Consider the following 16,776-nt stretch of genomic DNA (forward strand, 5'->3'; position numbering starts at 1 on the left):
AGGTCTTTAAAAGGTAGTTTTGAAGTGCTTTGTTTTGTTAAAAAAAAAAAAAGTAATATATATTCATAGTAAAGACATTTTTGAAAGAAAAAGAAAAAGAGTCTCCCATGGTGCTGCCTGCTAACAGAGCAGAGGTCATGGCTAAAGCTTCACCTGTCTCCACCAACTGTTCTGTGACTGGTGGAGAATTATATTCCCTACCCCACTGAAAAATGGTGGTCAAGATCCAAAGTGTAATACATAAACAACGTATGTTTGGAAGTACAAAAGTACTTTTAGAAGTATAAAAAAGTATATAGTAAAATGAAACCTTAGATCTTTAGAATTAATATTTGTTTCATTGGTAACCTAACAGTCGACCATTTTCTGAACAACATAGTCCTAAATATGTCTTATGGCCCACTCAGCCAGTAATTTTCTATGATCTTGGTAAAGCGTCCAGCTCTTTTGACTCTTGGTTTTTCATCTATATATATAGGGCTGGAGCTGTATGTTTTATAAAAATAATAGTTGCTGGGTCTCCCAACCTGGAACCCAGGTATCAGTGCCTTCTAAAAGTTCCCCATGGAGAGCTTTTAGGGGTGAGAACCAATGAACTCGAGGCGCAGTTCTTCTCAAATTTCCATGTGCATACAAATCACGGGGATCATGTTAAAATTGGGTTGTTTCTGCAGACCTGGACTAGTGCCTGAGAGACCGTATTTCTATTGCTCAGGGATGCTGCTGGTCTACTGACCACATTTTGAGTAGCATGGAGCCAAAGAAACTCCAGGATATCTTCCATTTCTATGTTCTTTCTTGCTCCCATGGTGTACTTTATTTAGAACATCAGAGTCTGTGTTGCTTCTTGAATAAGACCCTGATTTGGGATGTTAAGATAGATTGTGGTGTGGTTATCTGTGTAACCTCTCCTATTTTAAGTTCCAGAGTCTGCACCTTGGGGACATTTCAGCAAATGGAAGTGATTTTAATACCACCTAGCTTTAAGTAGCCTCACTGAACTCCAGGGGGTGACTGATGAATTGTTACATTGCTGCAGAGAAAACAAATATTTTTCCCTTCTTGCACCTCTGCTCAATGAGACCCCTCTAGCATTATCTGGTGGGAAGACCTCTGGCTGGTCAGTATGCAGAAGTGATTTGTAAGCTGTCACATGCACTTAAGTCTAATATGGACACTTAGCTTCTCTAAGCTATGTCAGTAGATCAAAGAATGTTCTGTTAGGTCTATGTTGGGGAATTTTGTTGCCTTGAGGGAATATACCTCTCACCTCTTCTAACGTCCTAGGCAATAAGCAGTGTAGGAGTGTTGTGTTAGAGCAAGCTGCTCAGCATACCCTTGGACTAGTGCAGGTCTGCGAATGGTTTAAGAGTGGACAGTGCCATGATACACTTGTACCATTCATTCATCTAAATGTCAGTGTTGTTTAAAACAAAAACAAACCTACCTGCTTGACTAAATAGTTGGTTTAATTATGGCACAAACACATTATCTTGTTACTGAGGAATAATAATTTGGGGGTTGACTACTCGGTAACACTGCTTTAGACTACTTAATCAGTCAAAAGGTTTTGTCAGAGTTACGTTAGGAATAGACAGATAGATGTTCATAAAATAAAAGAATGTGTAACCAAAAGATAAATTTAAAAGTGACTTAGGTTAAGGGTAAGATCAGTTCAAAGTGGTGTGGACATGTGCAAAATTAAAATTTAAGTTAAGTCTCAAGGTAGTTGATACAAATTCATAAATAGGAAGGTGTAAGAGACACTATGGTTTGTGTTTTGATTAATGCAAAATTTAAATCCTGAGTTCTTCCAAATTCTTAATAGCATTGCCTTAGAGAGAGAGAATTTTCGTTTTTCATTTTCACCATCCATATTTCTATTTCTGTTAGTCTGTAGTCTGGATGTTAAGATCATGGTGGTATCAAAGAAGCTTTGAAATTTTCCGACTTTCTCCTCCATCCCCCTCCTATATTCTTTACTCTTCACTACCATATATAAAAGTTACTGCCTCCAGAACAAGTATCTGTTTACCAAGAAAAGAGAAAGAATGAATCTTCAGGAGCAAAATGTAAATACTGATAATGCCTTTTCTGGGTCACAGTGCAAAAAATTGGAAAAACAGATTTTCTGGCACTGGGCCTGTGACCTCACTCCTTTCCAATCAATCAGGAGGCCCTGTCCTCTGTTATTAACAGTGTCAGGGAGTCTGCCCCCCCCCCCTTAGATCTTCAGCCTTTCCCTGATGTAGTATAAATTAATGAGGGACGTCTTCTTAATTGAGAGACAGGAAGAGCCCTAAGCTTGAATCAATACCTAACAATACAACTACTCAATTTGTAGCACTATCTAATCTCAGTTCTGTTTTTGGAACAGAACTACTTAACTTAAGGGATTTTATTCATAAATCTGCCCTCGTAAATATTTCTGCCAACCAGATATGGAGCTGCTATTCCTCTTCTATGGTTATAGAAATGGAGTCCCAAATCACTTAGGGATTTGCATCAAGTCACGGGTTCAACTGGACCAGTAATTACAGAGTCAGCCTGCGATTTGAATGCCAGGGCTGTATCACTCCCCATACCTGGTGCGCTTGTGTACTTATTTGTGTCACTTCAGTTTGGAATCATCCCATAACTTCTGTACTTCCTCTCATTGTCTTGGATCCAATTAGTTACTTTGTGCTGGATTCCCCGGCTCTCCATGTTTCCTTTCCTTGTTCCCATCTGTCATCATGTCTGGCCTGCTCTGCTGGCCTCCTGGCTGATCTTTGCAGCTGTAGCCTTTGCCTTCTCCATCCCAGGCTTGAGAGATCTCAGGGTATACTTCTGTATCTACCTGAAGATTGTCATTCTTAAGGGGCTCTTCTCTGCTCTGGAAATCCAGCCACTATTCCCAGCATGCATCTCTGCTCTTCTCTGCTCCTTTTACCCTTTTTGTAGGTGAGCTCACCCTCTCCACTAAGTAGCTGAATCTCCAGTTTTTCCTACCGCAGTCCAGGTTATCTCCCCTGAGACCGTTGTATGTAATCAATGGGAACACACTGGTACTTAAACTAAACATGTCCCCAAATGACATCCTCCCCCACAAGCCTGCTCTGGACCTAATCTCTATTTCAGGAAATGGCAGCACCATCACCCAGTTGCTCAAGCAGAAACCTGGAGGCAGGTGATTGCCTCTCCCTCTCATTAGCCACTCCCAATTGATCATTTGGTCTCTTAATCTACTCGCAGTTACCTCAGCTTTGGTTTATGTCTCTCCAGCTGTCTGAACATGGTGAATTACTTAATCACCTTTCTTGGGCTTTAATCTGTAAAATGGGGACAAGAGTAATCCTTTTAAAATTGAGCTTAAGTGAAATACTTGCCTCTGAGCATGCTTTCCATGAGTGTTTAAGATGAGGGGCTTGGTCACAATTAACACCCGCAGTCACCCTATTTAAGATGACTCTCACTGTGAGTAATACTATCATCTCCTAACTGGTCTGACCCAGCTGGAGATAATCCCAGTACACTGGACACTTCTGGATATGCTGTTTCAGCTCATCTTGTGCTGTCACTGCTCCCTTTCACTTGTCCCTGTTGCTTAACTGTCAATGTCACACACTGATGCAGCAGGTGGATTCTTTTGGAATGTTCTTGCCCTTTCCTCTCGTCTCATTTCTTTTTTTATCCTCACTCAGAGAAGTGGAGTCCTCTGTTAAAGCATTTTAAAATATCTTGCATTTCGCTCAGTACCCATCTCATTTGCTAGAACACAGGCTCTGTAAGTCCTGTCTTAATCCTCTATTCTTAGACTATAATATTCTCCATGACAGTAGACAATTACTGAAAATCGTGGGATTAATATGGCCACTGTAATGACTCCCACCCCACCTTTGCCTTTCTAGCACTCCTCCGTGTACCCACTAGATAGCACACAGTGTCAGGTTTATATCCATTTGGCCTTCATTTGTAGTTGATAATGCACAATTCAGGGGGCCAGATCAATTTGGTGTCCACTGTTGTTGCCACTGTAGCTCCTGGCTTAGAGTAGGAATGAATGAATGTGCCCATAGCTGAAAATGTTTGTTGAATATCCAAATCTGTGGTGCTCTGGGAATTCATATTGTTCTTATTCTGAATTTATCTCTCATCCGCCATCTTTCCTCTTGTGGTATAGTTTGTGGTTAAAAATCTCTTCTATTCTTCCATAACCTTTCATATATAATCGGTGGCAAGTCAGGGGGGGTGGAGGCAGAAATGCCTGGAGTGTCTTGACCTCCTGTCTCGTATGTATCTATCATAGCTTTCCTAGGTTTGTCCTTGATAGTTCCTTGCTGCCTTCCAAATAAAGTTCAAGCTCTTTAGCATGGCATTGAAGACCTTCCACACAATCTGACCCCCAGTGAACCCTTTTGTCTTATTTTCATTCTATTTTTTTATTGCATTCTGCCTGTGCTCTGGCTTAATGGCTTTCAATCCTGCCTGTACATTAGAATCACCTGGGGAGCTTTATTTTTTTTTTTTAAGATTTATTTATTTGTACAAGCACTGGGTATAGTCAGAAGCACGGGAGGGTGAGAGAATTCACGAGAGCCAGAGGGAAGAGCAGAGCAGGCAGACTGACAAGGTACACTGCTGAGGGGAGCGGCGGGCGGCAGGAGAGGTCTGTCACGCCATGTGGGACCCTCGCCGGCGGCCAGGATCAAACCGGCACTTCAGAGGCTGTGGGCAGCTTCACAGCCCGGCACTCAACCGCTGCGCCACCAGGGGAGGCCCCCTGGGAGCTTTAAAATAAAATAGTAAAGCCTGGGTTCTTCCCTCCCAGAGTGTGTTAACTGGTCTGGGGTGAGACTAGGGTGTTGGTGTTTATGAAAGATCCAGGGCTGGAAACCATTGAGGAACTTAGGGTTTCCCACCAAATAGACTCTAGAGCTTTGAGCAGAAAAAGTGGCATACCCCCAAAAGTTGGCATCTTATGTGCTCTTTTCCAAAGTTTTATAGCTAAAATTATCAAGTGAGAGGCTGAGATAACCAACAGGAAGGAAATCCATTAACATTAAGCTCCACGAGGTCATGTGACCAGGGAGCCTTTACGCATTAGCATTAATACTTGTTGATAACACCTGCTCAAGCACCTGCTTGGGGCAGTGCTGGTTCCAGCCACTTCTCAGCTTTGAAGTCACCTCTGTATTGATCATCCCATCCAAACCAAATCCACCCTCTGCCCCAGGCTTCTCTCAGCACTTCCCATTTTATCTTCTTTAGTACTTTTCTGTATCTGAAATTTCTCTTCATGTATTTGTGTGATTGCGTCCATCTCCTGCCTCTTAAGATGTGAACACCAATGACAGCAGGGACTCATCATCCTGTTCACTCCTTGTCTCCTCCATTCAACACCTAAAATAGGCCTGACAGATAGTAGGCACTTGAATATTTGGATGGGCAGAAAAGCAGTAATATATTTGTGGTTTCCGCTTATTCTGAGGTACACGTTTTAAATATTTAAAACTGCCTGAATAATTAAAAAAATTTAAGCCCACTGGTGCACATATAGATGACAGTAGTTTCCCCCCTGCCTATTAAAGTATTAAAAAAGAAAATAAAGACAAGTAGATGTAAGTCTGATTATAGGGAAAATGCTGTTTTTTTCCTGATTATAGAGAGCTCTCAGTATGGGGCTTTTTTTTCCTTTTAACTTCCTAACCAACCTGTATGCAGCTTCTCCCAGTGTAAGGGGACTGTGCCTGTGTGAGTCATTGAAGAGTTAGGATGAGGAGTCGGTGAGTTAGAGCGGATTTTTGTATGGAATATACTGCACCACTGACAAAGAGGCATGGAGTTAGTATATGCTAAGTCAGATCTTCCTCATTATCAGCGCCCTCCCACAGTGAAATCTTCACATGGGTTTGTCAGGAACTATGGGGAGCAGATTTTGTGTATGCAGCTCCATAAGTGGGATCCCATGTGAGCGATGCTGCAGCAGTTCCTTAACCAACTGGAAGGAATTCTAATGGTGTGTTCTCTCTAGGGGTCTTCATTATGCAGCTGTGTCCATGGCTCCCCAAGCCTGGCTCTGACTGTCCAGGTTTTGAGCAGGGTTGGTGTGATGAGCTGGTCTGCACCTGTGATGGGTGGGCTATTATCCCTATGATCCACGACACCTGGAGTTCTGAGGCACTACTCCTTCACTTCCCATGAGACCGAGAATGCTGTCTCATGGCTAGGGCCTTTCCTTGGCCTGTTGGAATCATCACACTGGAGATAGTATTGTGAAGATTTATCTTGACTCAGCGTACAAGGTGCCTTCCCAGAGTGCTTTCTAACAAATACCCTGGTTCCAGTGGGTCAGGTGATCACAGTCTGGTGTGAGTAATCTCAGGAAGGTTTAGTGGCATTCCCTTTATCATATTTCTAAAAATCTTTTAAGACACATGTCCTATTACGAAGCTTTAATCATTACTTTTATCAGTCAGGAATGATCCAGAGTAAATTTACCTTTTGTTGCCCACTGTGATTACTTGTTTTTCTTTTTGAACAGCTTGGCATCCCAAATGTCAGCAAAGGTATGTGTTGGGAAAGCAAACGAAATGGGACGTATAAGCAGGTCTTGCTCAAACAGTCACAATTTAAGCATGCTTGCACAAGATTTCAGGAGATTCCAACTACTTAACCTGAACTGCAGTTTGTCCTGTTCATTCAGCACATACCCTTGTATGTCTTCTGTGTCCCAGCACTGGGACTGTAAACAAAGATAACTCTGCCTTCACTGAGCCTACTTTCTCAAGAACCTTGCTACTCAAAATGTCCTACGTGGACCCAGACTGATAGTAGTGCTTTGGAGTTTGTAGGAAGTGTAGACTCTCAAACCCTCTCCAAGCTGAATTTTAAGAATCCTTGGTGATTAGTATGCACATTAAAGTTTGAGAGACTCGATCTAGGCCATGTGAACAAAAATATATGCGAGATAATTTCAAATGATTATAAAGGCTCTGAAGAAAAGACAGATGGGCCAGAGAGTGACTGGGAGAAGTCATAGAGTATCATGTCGGCTGAGACAGAAATGATGAGTGAGGATTGAGCACAGGAAGATCTGCAGAAGGTGGTTCTAGGCAGAGGGACTCCGGTTGGATCACCCTGTTTTTTATACTTTTCCAAACCCTTCCTGCTTTAGCCAGATGGGAACTCTGGTTCACTTGCTTGCTGTGTCTGAATGTGATTGGTAGTGGAAGTGTTTAGTGCAGTGGGTATGGGAGCTGCTGAGTGCTTTTAGCCTACCTAACCTAGAGGATAGACAGAAAAATAGAGCATGGCTCTCAGCAGATCAGAATACTGTTGCTTCCCTGGAGAACAGATATCCTTGTTGTGAACATAGTTAAGAACCCATTAGTGATTTTATTTTTCTTTTTGATTTTATTCCAGCATTGAAATGTCCCTTTGTTTTTAAGTATTTCTCACGTTTTAACCACATAGATCATGTTGGGCAGAATCAAGGTAAATGATCTTCACTGACTGTGGGCACGAGAAATATTTGTCGCCTTCACTGTGACTAAGTAAATCTATGCTTAATTGTAAATCAGTGTTCAGAGGCACCTGTATATTTATGTCAGTAGGAACAAGTAGGGGAAAGAAAGTGAGAGATTCAGGGAGACAAGAGAAACCGGAGAGTAGCTGGTAGGGTTTGCTCACTCACACCACTTGGGGGTGAGGCAGTGTTTGGGTGCTCAGTAATCAGGTTCTCTGACACGCTCCGCCTGTTCTACAAAGACTGAAGTTAGGTTCCCAAGAGAACATCGCATCTTTCCCCACTCCTGACCTCCCACTTTTTCCTTCCATCTTTGTTTCCATTTTCCCTTTCTCACCTTCTGGGGGGGCTGAGTAAAATCCTGATTACATTGGTTGCAGTGTTTTTCAGGTTTCAGAATGAAATGATTTGACCTTGCAGAAATAATTGGACATCTGGCGCATTCTCAACCTTGATAATAGAGCACTCTTAACATTTGGAGCAGTATTGAAACACAATCACCAGAGCCCAGAAGATGTAGGGAAGATAATAGTCAAATGTCTGGAATTTACATTAACGACCTAGAAAACTCAAGAGGTGAGGGGAAGGGACACTTCTTTCCAATCATTGTGAAAATCCGTTAGCTTTGGGGACAGATTGGAAAAGTTTCATGAAATGTAGATGTACTGTGATACTCTCTAGAAAGACATTGACCTGTGTCTTCCTGTGCTAGCACAATGGTACAGCGTATCTGTTAAGACAAGTGGCGTACTTCAACACAGTTAGTGGAACTGTTCACTGCATTTTTTATAGCACAGTTAAATAACATGAGTTCAAAAAGCAAAGCACATTAACATTGCTTGGTATTGCCATCAGTAGAATCATTGCTTTACCTTCCTGGGGTGGGGTATTTGTAAAAAGTGTTTGAATATTGACACTTTAAATATTGTCATTCAAGGCATTACTAATTGGGCACTCTGACAGTAGCTCTTTCTCCTTGGAGGAAATGGGATGGTGTGTGCATTTAAAAAGTCTTAGTTAAAAAACAACTTGGGAGTTCGAATCTGCTTTAGGGAATGGATAAATTTCCTATTAAATTGATTCTTACAATGTTATCACTTCATTTTGTTGCTTTATTAAGCAATGTAAAATATTTTGTGCAAAATAAGCACCTGGTCCAAAAATAAAACATAGGCTTTTGGTTTACTAACTTGCAATGCCATAGTGCATTTGATCTGAGTCTCTAAGCCTTATTCAAGTCTGGCTGCTGCTGCTGCTTTTTTTTTAATATGTAAAATTAATTTTATCTGTTACATGTTCTTATCTCTTTAGTAGAGTTGAATTTTGATGGCAAGATAAAAACTGAGCTGCCAGGTTAGAGAAGAAATAGCACCAACTAATTTCCTTTATGTTTCATCTGGTTTTTTATTAAGTTGGGAAGAATTTCTCGTTAGTCCCGATTTTTTAATCTAGGGGCAGGTAGGCTCAGTTCCAGAAGTTGTGCTGTTCCTCAGACAATTTGGAACAGACCTATGAGGAAATCAAGATGTTTTAGTTTTGATTGGAATAAATAATTGTAGTCTTGATTCTAATAATAGTAAAAAGAAGATGAAGAGGGGGAGAAGTTTACAAGATTTATTTGTACTTGTTTCAAAACGTACATCTCACATAGAAGGAATTTTTTTATATAAAAAAGTTTTTATACACAGGGCCTCCCTGGTGGTGCAGCGGCTGAGCGCTGGGTTGCAAAGCTGCCCACAGCCTCTGCAGCGCCAGTTCAATCCCCGGCTGCTCCCCGGCCACCGGGGGAGGGTCCCACATGGCGCGCAGACCTCTCCTGCCGCCCGCTGCTCCCCTCAGCAGTGTACTTAGGTCCTTCTGCCTGCTCTGCTCCCCGTTCTGGCTCTGGTGAATTCTCTCACCCTCCCGCGCTTCTGACTGTACCCAGTGCATGTATAAACAAAACAAACAAACAAATAAATAAATAAACATGCCTCTATAAAATTAAAAAAAAAAAAGTTTTTATACAGAATGGTGAGTGTATGTTTTTATTAAACAATAAAATAGATTCATCTTAAACATTTTTTTGACAAAGAAACTGATACAGAAAACAAGTTTGGTGAAATGTTACTCTTCTGGAATGTTTTCGTGGAACAGTAATTGTTTGCCCCCACATTGGCTGCTGAAATGGTTTCCTTTAATAATTTTTTATTTTTCAGTTTCATTTCAGTTGTATTCTGTAGTGGTGCTGTTCTTATTTTTAGGGAATAAAAACTCCAAGAAACATTTTTTAAACCCATTGCTTTTTTTTTTTTTTTTTTTTTTTAATAAATTTTATTGTTATATTCCCCATACAATTGCAGCCCCCCCATTCTGACCCCAATCCCTCCCCTCCCACCCCCGCCCCCCTAAAAGTGTCTCTGGTTCATAGTTTTTTGTTGATTTTGATTTTCACTTTCTTATAGTTATTCATTTTCCTGGTCCCTTATTTAAGTTTTCTAGATTCCTGCTATGAGTGAGACCATCCGGTATTTTTCTTTTTCTTTTTGGCTTATTTCGCTGAGCATGATCCCTTCCAGCGCCATCCATGTTGCTGCAAATTGCATGTGTTTATCTTTTTTGAATGCTGAGTAATATTCCATGGTATATATGTACCACATCTTCTTGATCCAGTCATCTACTTTTGGGCATTTGGGTTGTTTCCAAAGCTTAGCTATTGTAAACAGTGCTGCTATAAACATAGGGGTGCAGGTGTTCTTTGGAATTGATGTTTCTGTGTCCTTTGGGTAAATACCTAGGAGTGGAATTGCTGGATCATATGGAAGCTCTATGTTTAGTAGGTCCAGAAATCTCCATACAGCTTTCCACAGTGGTTGGACCAGTTTGCACTCCCACCAACAGTGCAGAAGAGTTCCTTTTTCTCCACACCCTCGCCAACATTTGTTGTTGCTAGTTTTTTTAATATGTGCCATTCTCACTGGTGTAAGATGGTATCTCATGGTAGTTTTGATTTGCATTTCCCTGATGACAAGTGATGTTGAACATTTTTTCATATGCCTGTTGGCCATTTGCATTTCCTCTTCAGAGAAGTTTCTTTTAAGCTCTTCTGCCCATTTTTTGACTGGATTATTTTCTTTGTTGTTGTTGAGTCTCATCAGCTCTTTGAAGATTTTTGTGATCAGTCCTTTATCATTAGTGTTGGGTGCAAAAATGTTCTCCCAGTTGGTGGGGTTTCTCTTTGTTTTTGTTATTGTCTCTTTTGCTGTGCAAAAGCTCTTTAATTTGATGTAGTCCCAGCTGTTTATCTTTGCCTTCACTATCACTGCTTTGGGTGATGTGTCTGTAAAGATGTCTTTGATGTGCAAATCACGTAGTGTTTCGCCTATATTTCCTTCTATATATTTTATGGTTTCAGGTCTTATGTCTAGTTCTTTAATCCATTTTGAGTTGATTTTTGTGTATGGTGTGAGGTGGTGGTCAAGCTTCATTCTTTTGCATGTAGCGACCCAGTTTTCCCAGCACCATTTATTGAACAAACTTTCTTTGCTCCAATGCATATTCTTTGCTCCTTTGTCAAAGATTAGTTGACCATAAATCTGTGGGTTTATTTCTGGATTTTCTATTCGATTCCATTGGTCTGTATGTCTGTTCTTGTTCCAATACCATGCAGTTTTGATGATTATGGCTTTGTAGTATAGTTTGAAGTCTGGGAGTCTGATGCCTCCATTCCCTTCTTTTTTTTTCAGGAGAGCTTTGGCTATTCGGGGTTTTTGGTGATTCCATATGAATTTCATCAATAATTGTTCTATTTCTTTGAAGAATGACATTGAAATTTTGATTGGAATAGCATTGAATCTGTATATTGCTTTTGTAAACCCATTGCTTTTGATACATCTCTGTGATTACCAAAATAAAGTTAGCTGTGCTTCTTTCATATTTATAATGTCATTAACATTTGTTTACTTTATTTAAGGAAATATTATAGGGGGAAATAATCTAAATAAAATTAGATTTCTCTTACATTAGGACTCTGAAGGAATATAATTCAAGTGTAGGCTCTTTTGTCTGAAATGACTAATGTTAAGCTAAGTGATAAAGAAAATATATTTGATATTGTGTGCTTTAGTATTTGTTACTTTGTAATCTTGTGATTGAATTGTGGCATTATTTTTCAGTGCATGAAATTGCTTTCTCATGATGCAAGGTAGTTAATAAATTTTCCAATAATTCTAGAGTTGGGAGTGTGAAGGGAAAAGGAGTAACAGGTTATTCCGCGTGTTTTTGTTTCATTACTAGCTGGTCTTGCTGCTAGTCCTTTGGCCTTCACCACTGCAAAGCTCAGTTGGGTTCACATGCCAGGTGTGGAGGGCATGGCTGATGTGAATTTTCATAGAATTGACTTTTTTGTTAAATTACCTTTTTTGAAAATAGTTTCCCTAGACAAGGGTTTGTTGTTGTTTTTTAAAGTGGGGTGGTCATTTTTATTGTTTGTTTTTATTGGAGGGTGGCATAAAGGTGGTAAGTTATAGAAGGAGGGTGTAGAATGGTAGTGAATTGAGGGTGAGAAAAGATTACGTGTAGGTCTCATCTCTTATCTTTTTAAATGAATGTCTTGATGGCTAGAGGAAGATGGAAAGACATGTGGAAAATTGTTGATTTATTTGGCAATCTATGGTAGCCAAAAGAGTCATTTTGAAATATTTTGAAGCGAAGAATTGGCTTTTTATTGGCCACTAATGCTATTTTGGAATACCATGGGCATCTGAAGACAATAGTTAGCAGTTTCCATAAAGTGTCAAATACCATGGTCACATTCGGTACCCCCAACCCCAGTATTTCAGAATCCCTGCCTGTTTAAATGTACTATCTGTGAATGTACTTGCTCAGGGATGCATGAGGCACATCACCTATAAATTTGATTGGGAGCTACAGCGCTGGCATAGGCTGATGGATAGCAGATTAGAGCCCTGATTAACCATGTGATTCAAAGACTGGGAATATATTGTCTAAGCAAGATTCATCAGATGCAATCAGAGTTTCAAGTGGTCAGATGAAATTCAAATGTGTATTGTGGCTTTTCTTCCCCTAGTGCCTTTCCTCCTAGGTTGCCTTTTTTCCTTCTCTTTCCCCAAAGCTGAAAAATACTTCTTTGATGAATCTGCTTCTTACCCTAAAGCTGTCTGTCTGTTATTCATCAGAAAGCAGGTCGCAGTTCAGTGAGCAGAAGAAAAGATTTTAATAGAAGCTGTGCCAAGGGCTGTAATGCATCATTTTAGGGCCCTAATTACATTACAATGACAAATATCAATGGTGACAACAGCAATAACCTACATCCTTTAATGGCTATGCTGGAAAAGAAGTTGGGCCCCACGCCATTAGATTAGACTCAGTTTCAAAACATAGGCCATTAGAAGTGTGTGTCCACAGTATTATTGGCTGATCACTGAAGCCAGAGGAAAGGCCTGTAAATAAATGATGCCTCCCTAAAGCTGGGTCCTGTGGGACAAAAGAGGCAAAATTAGATGACCATGGAAGCAGCAGTGTTTCCGAGGCAACTTTAGCTTTCAAAGTGAGGAATGACCTGCTTAATTTTATGAAATCACACACACATCCCACCCCTCCTGCTGCCAATTAGCTTGACCATGAAAATCCATTGGCATGACAACTTAAAGAAATTAAGAAGTCTTTTAAGCAAAAAGAGACCGTTAAGAAAGTTTGGGCGGTTTCTGCCCCCACTCTTCTTTTATGGATATGTGTTAACATACATGAATCAATAAAGCGATCTCTCTGCTTTACAACATTTATTTTGAATAAAATGTAGGTTTTTTTTTTTTTAATTGTTGCTCAGACTTAAAATAGCCTGGGTCCCAAATTAAGGAAGTCAAATAAATACCTCTTGGTCTTTATTTTGCCAGATGAGTAAGTTTCATTAGAGTAGTTTTTATTGCCTAGATTATGTAGGCAAACTAAAGAACTCGGTTTTCTTATGTGCCCACACATTTTTCAACCCTCCTAGCAAGGGACTATTTTATTTATGTAAACAACATAATGAGGAAAATATGCTTGGCAGATGGTTCTAAGCATTAGAATCATCAGTTTGGTCTGCCCCAAAGTGTCTCATTATCTTTTATTCTCTCCCCCTCTACCTCTCCCTACAAAAAGCTTAACAACCAAATGCCTCTGAGACAACATTGCTTTCAGTCTGGTGAATGCTACTCTATTTTCTCAGCTCACGCTGGAATTTCACCCCATAACCACTGTGGTATGTTCGTCCAGGTGGAGAGTGGTTTGGTGATTCCCATTGCAGCTTTTCATGGTGGTTTAAGCCTTCTTAAAGGATGGCTAAATGCTCCATGGGGCCAGTGCAGTAAATTAAATCAGGTCAGCACAGTTGGGTCCTTATTCACTGCTGCTTATTGGTGCTGAGTTTTTGTCCATCCTGTTAGGAATGCAGACTGGAATGGAAAGCTTAGGTTTGAAACTTCATGGTGAATTTGTATTTTCTCTTGACTGGCAAAGTTTTTAAGGTGCTGGCGTTTAAAAGATTGCATAGCTACAAAGTCAAAAGGGTCACTGATGAAAGAAGGAAACCTAGATTGCACAAGTTGAGTGTCGCTGTCATTCTGGTAATGACTTAGCAAGAAAAAGAGCATTTTTGTCCTCTTATAAAATGAGGAACTGACCCTGGGTGGAATTTATTTTGAGAATGTCTCGGGAATAGTAATTGCTTTACATTTTCTGTCTTTCAACCCTTCTCTCCTCTTCTTTCCCCACCTTATCATTAAAATACATGCTATTTTGTATGTACATATGTAAGAAACCATGTGTTTACTTATCACATGCCAAAATATATAAGCCTATGATAATACAAATTAAGATGAACTTCTGCAAAGCTTTGGTAACTTTTAAAATAAAATGTCAGTGGTAGCATTTTCTTCCTTTTTTTCTTTTTAAACCTACTGTAGCATCCTATTAGTGTAAAGTTTCTATACTAGAAAAAATGTTGTAGAATAAACTGTTTCTGATAGTATTGGGACTTTTACAGATGTCTAGTGGTGATAAATTGATATACTCAGGCTTATCTTCATATATCTTCAAATTGCTTTCTTCCAAGTTAAGCAGGATTTTTGGCATGTTCTAAATAAGCCTCTGCACACAGAAAACTCGGTGGGACACATTTGGAAATTTTTACGGTTGAATAAACAGGACATTCTCTAATAATTTATAGGAACCGAATTAATCAACTTAATTTGGGTTGGTTGTATGTTATTCTTTTGAGGGGGATTGGAGACTTGATTATAAAATCCCAGACCTGTGTTTAAAACAGAGGTCAGAATTGTAGAAATATAGTGAATTACTGAGAGAAGTTGGGATGGAGAAAAAATATATATCTTTATTATCTAAACTCAAAAAGTCAAGGTTTTGTGCAAAACCACATTAGAATGAACAAGGGTCCTGTTGAAGGCATTTGAAAACTGATTTCCAGTCACGAAAATTAAATTCCTTTTTATGTTGTCCTGGTGCTTGAAGGTTGACTTTTTAAGATGAATGCTGCTTAATAAATTGTGCTGTTAATGGGGCATTGTTGTCACTGCCTCCTTTTAATGGGCTTGCTGATGAGAGTTTTCCTCTTCCTTAGGAAATATGCCAGCCATAATATAAAGTGTGTTTTAATATCATCCTGTTAATATTTCGGGAATTTGTAACCAGCTGACTGTTCTCTTTATTGCTTTTCCTTTCCTTTTTTTTTTTTTTTTTTTTGCAGGCAGAGATTGTCAAGAGGCTGAATGCTATCTGTGCACAAGTCATTCCTTTCCTGTCCCAAGAGGTAAGGCGATGGATTTCAGTCACTAAACTAGAGGCTCCATTTTAGTGGATTTGTAGGAGAGGGGTTGTGGAACTTCCTTTCTGGCCTTGTTGGTCTGTTGATGCTTGTATGGTGCATTTCTAAGATACAGTGTTTGCATTCCAACTTCTGTACCTTTTTAACATTCAGGGGCATATAATTGTGTTTTGAAAATGGAATATTTTCTAATGTGCAAAGCAAAATGCAATTGGCAAAATAATTCGCTGTCGAAGGATGATACAGTGTTGCTGAGAATTATAACTTTTATCATAATGACATCTAATAGGTTAGTCTGAAAAATTGCCCAGAAGACAAGAGCTTGCTCTACACTTTCATCACTGGGCATTAAGAGTTGGCAGAAGAAATAGCAAATAGAAAGGCTCTAGTAGTAAACTAATGAAATTTAGGGCTAACTGCTTTATAAAAGCTACCTCATTACCTGATGATGGGAGTCTTTCTGTTGTCTGTGCATTTGAGAAAAGACATGCAAGTTGGGCCTGGTGGCCTTGTTGCTCCTGAGTATTGCAGCCTTACATACTGCTAAGACCCCGCATGCAGCTCACCACCAGTGGAAGTGTACACTGTCCACAATAAAACACATGGTGTAATGATGGGGGGCATTTCTAGTGCTTGGTGGCTCCTTTGTGGCTTTTTATACCCTCCTTTTGTGGCTAGTGGTAGTAACAACGTTTAGGTGTAAGTGCTGGCAAGAGCTTCTGGATTACTTAAATTTGTTCAGGTAAGATAACCTGTGAGAAGGAAGAAACTAACAAATGTCTTGAGCTACATGTCTTGTGTGATGGGCTAGAAGGTACCAAGCACTTTTCCTCCTGACCTTCTGTTCTTTACATACGTGATGTCACTGCCCTTAGGAAAGTAATTCATCCCCTGCCTTCTTGTGGACAGGTGCTGATGTTAGCATGCAGGCTTAGGTATTTGAGTATGCACATGCGTGTATTACAGATATGTGGATTGTTGTGTGACTTACTTGATCCGAACTGGGCTAGACCTCAACCTCAGTTAACCATGGGTACCTTTTCCTGGGGTATATCTCCCATGGGGTTCTCATATTCACAAACCGTGGATCTAAGTTAACATCCTGAATTCAGATGTTCTTCTGGATCACAGACAACATAGGATGTATTGTCTCTTTAGTTGTGATCACAAAACCACCACCCATTATATCCCCATTTACCTGTGTCTACTCAAGATTGCTTGTGACCAGTTTGGCTGGAATGGTGGAGGAAACTCAAGGGGTCCATTTGCATTTCTTTAGGAAGCCTGGCTGCCCTTTGTCTGTTCCCATCCAAACCCAGTGTGTATTATTCTTACTTAAAGCAGCTCTGTTTGATGGAGCTGGAGAATGGGAGGAACATGGAACCCCCAGAGCTATAACCAGGCTGAGTTATCACACCCCCCCATATGGGAAAAGTTGGAATTATCC

At 40.1% G+C, this 16,776-nt stretch overlaps 1 protein-coding gene across 7 annotated transcripts in view; it reads left to right on the top strand.

Moving 5' to 3' along the window:
- Positions 1-16,776, top strand: part of LOC119230973 (transducin-like enhancer protein 4) — a 134,865-nt gene that overhangs the window by 19,858 nt on the left and 98,231 nt on the right. For all 7 annotated transcript variants that reach the window (XM_037492567.1, XM_037492569.1, XM_037492571.1 and 4 more), the window contains exon 5: positions 15,252-15,314. In XM_037492567.1, the coding sequence (XP_037348464.1) occupies positions 15,252-15,314 (63 nt within the window). The remainder of the gene's footprint in view (positions 1-15,251; positions 15,315-16,776) is intronic.

The sequence above is a fragment of the Talpa occidentalis genome, unplaced genomic scaffold (genome assembly GCF_014898055.3).
Source record: "Talpa occidentalis isolate TD23 unplaced genomic scaffold, MPIMG_talOcc4v2.1 talOcc4.7, whole genome shotgun sequence".
NCBI lineage: Eukaryota > Metazoa > Chordata > Mammalia > Eulipotyphla > Talpidae > Talpa > Talpa occidentalis.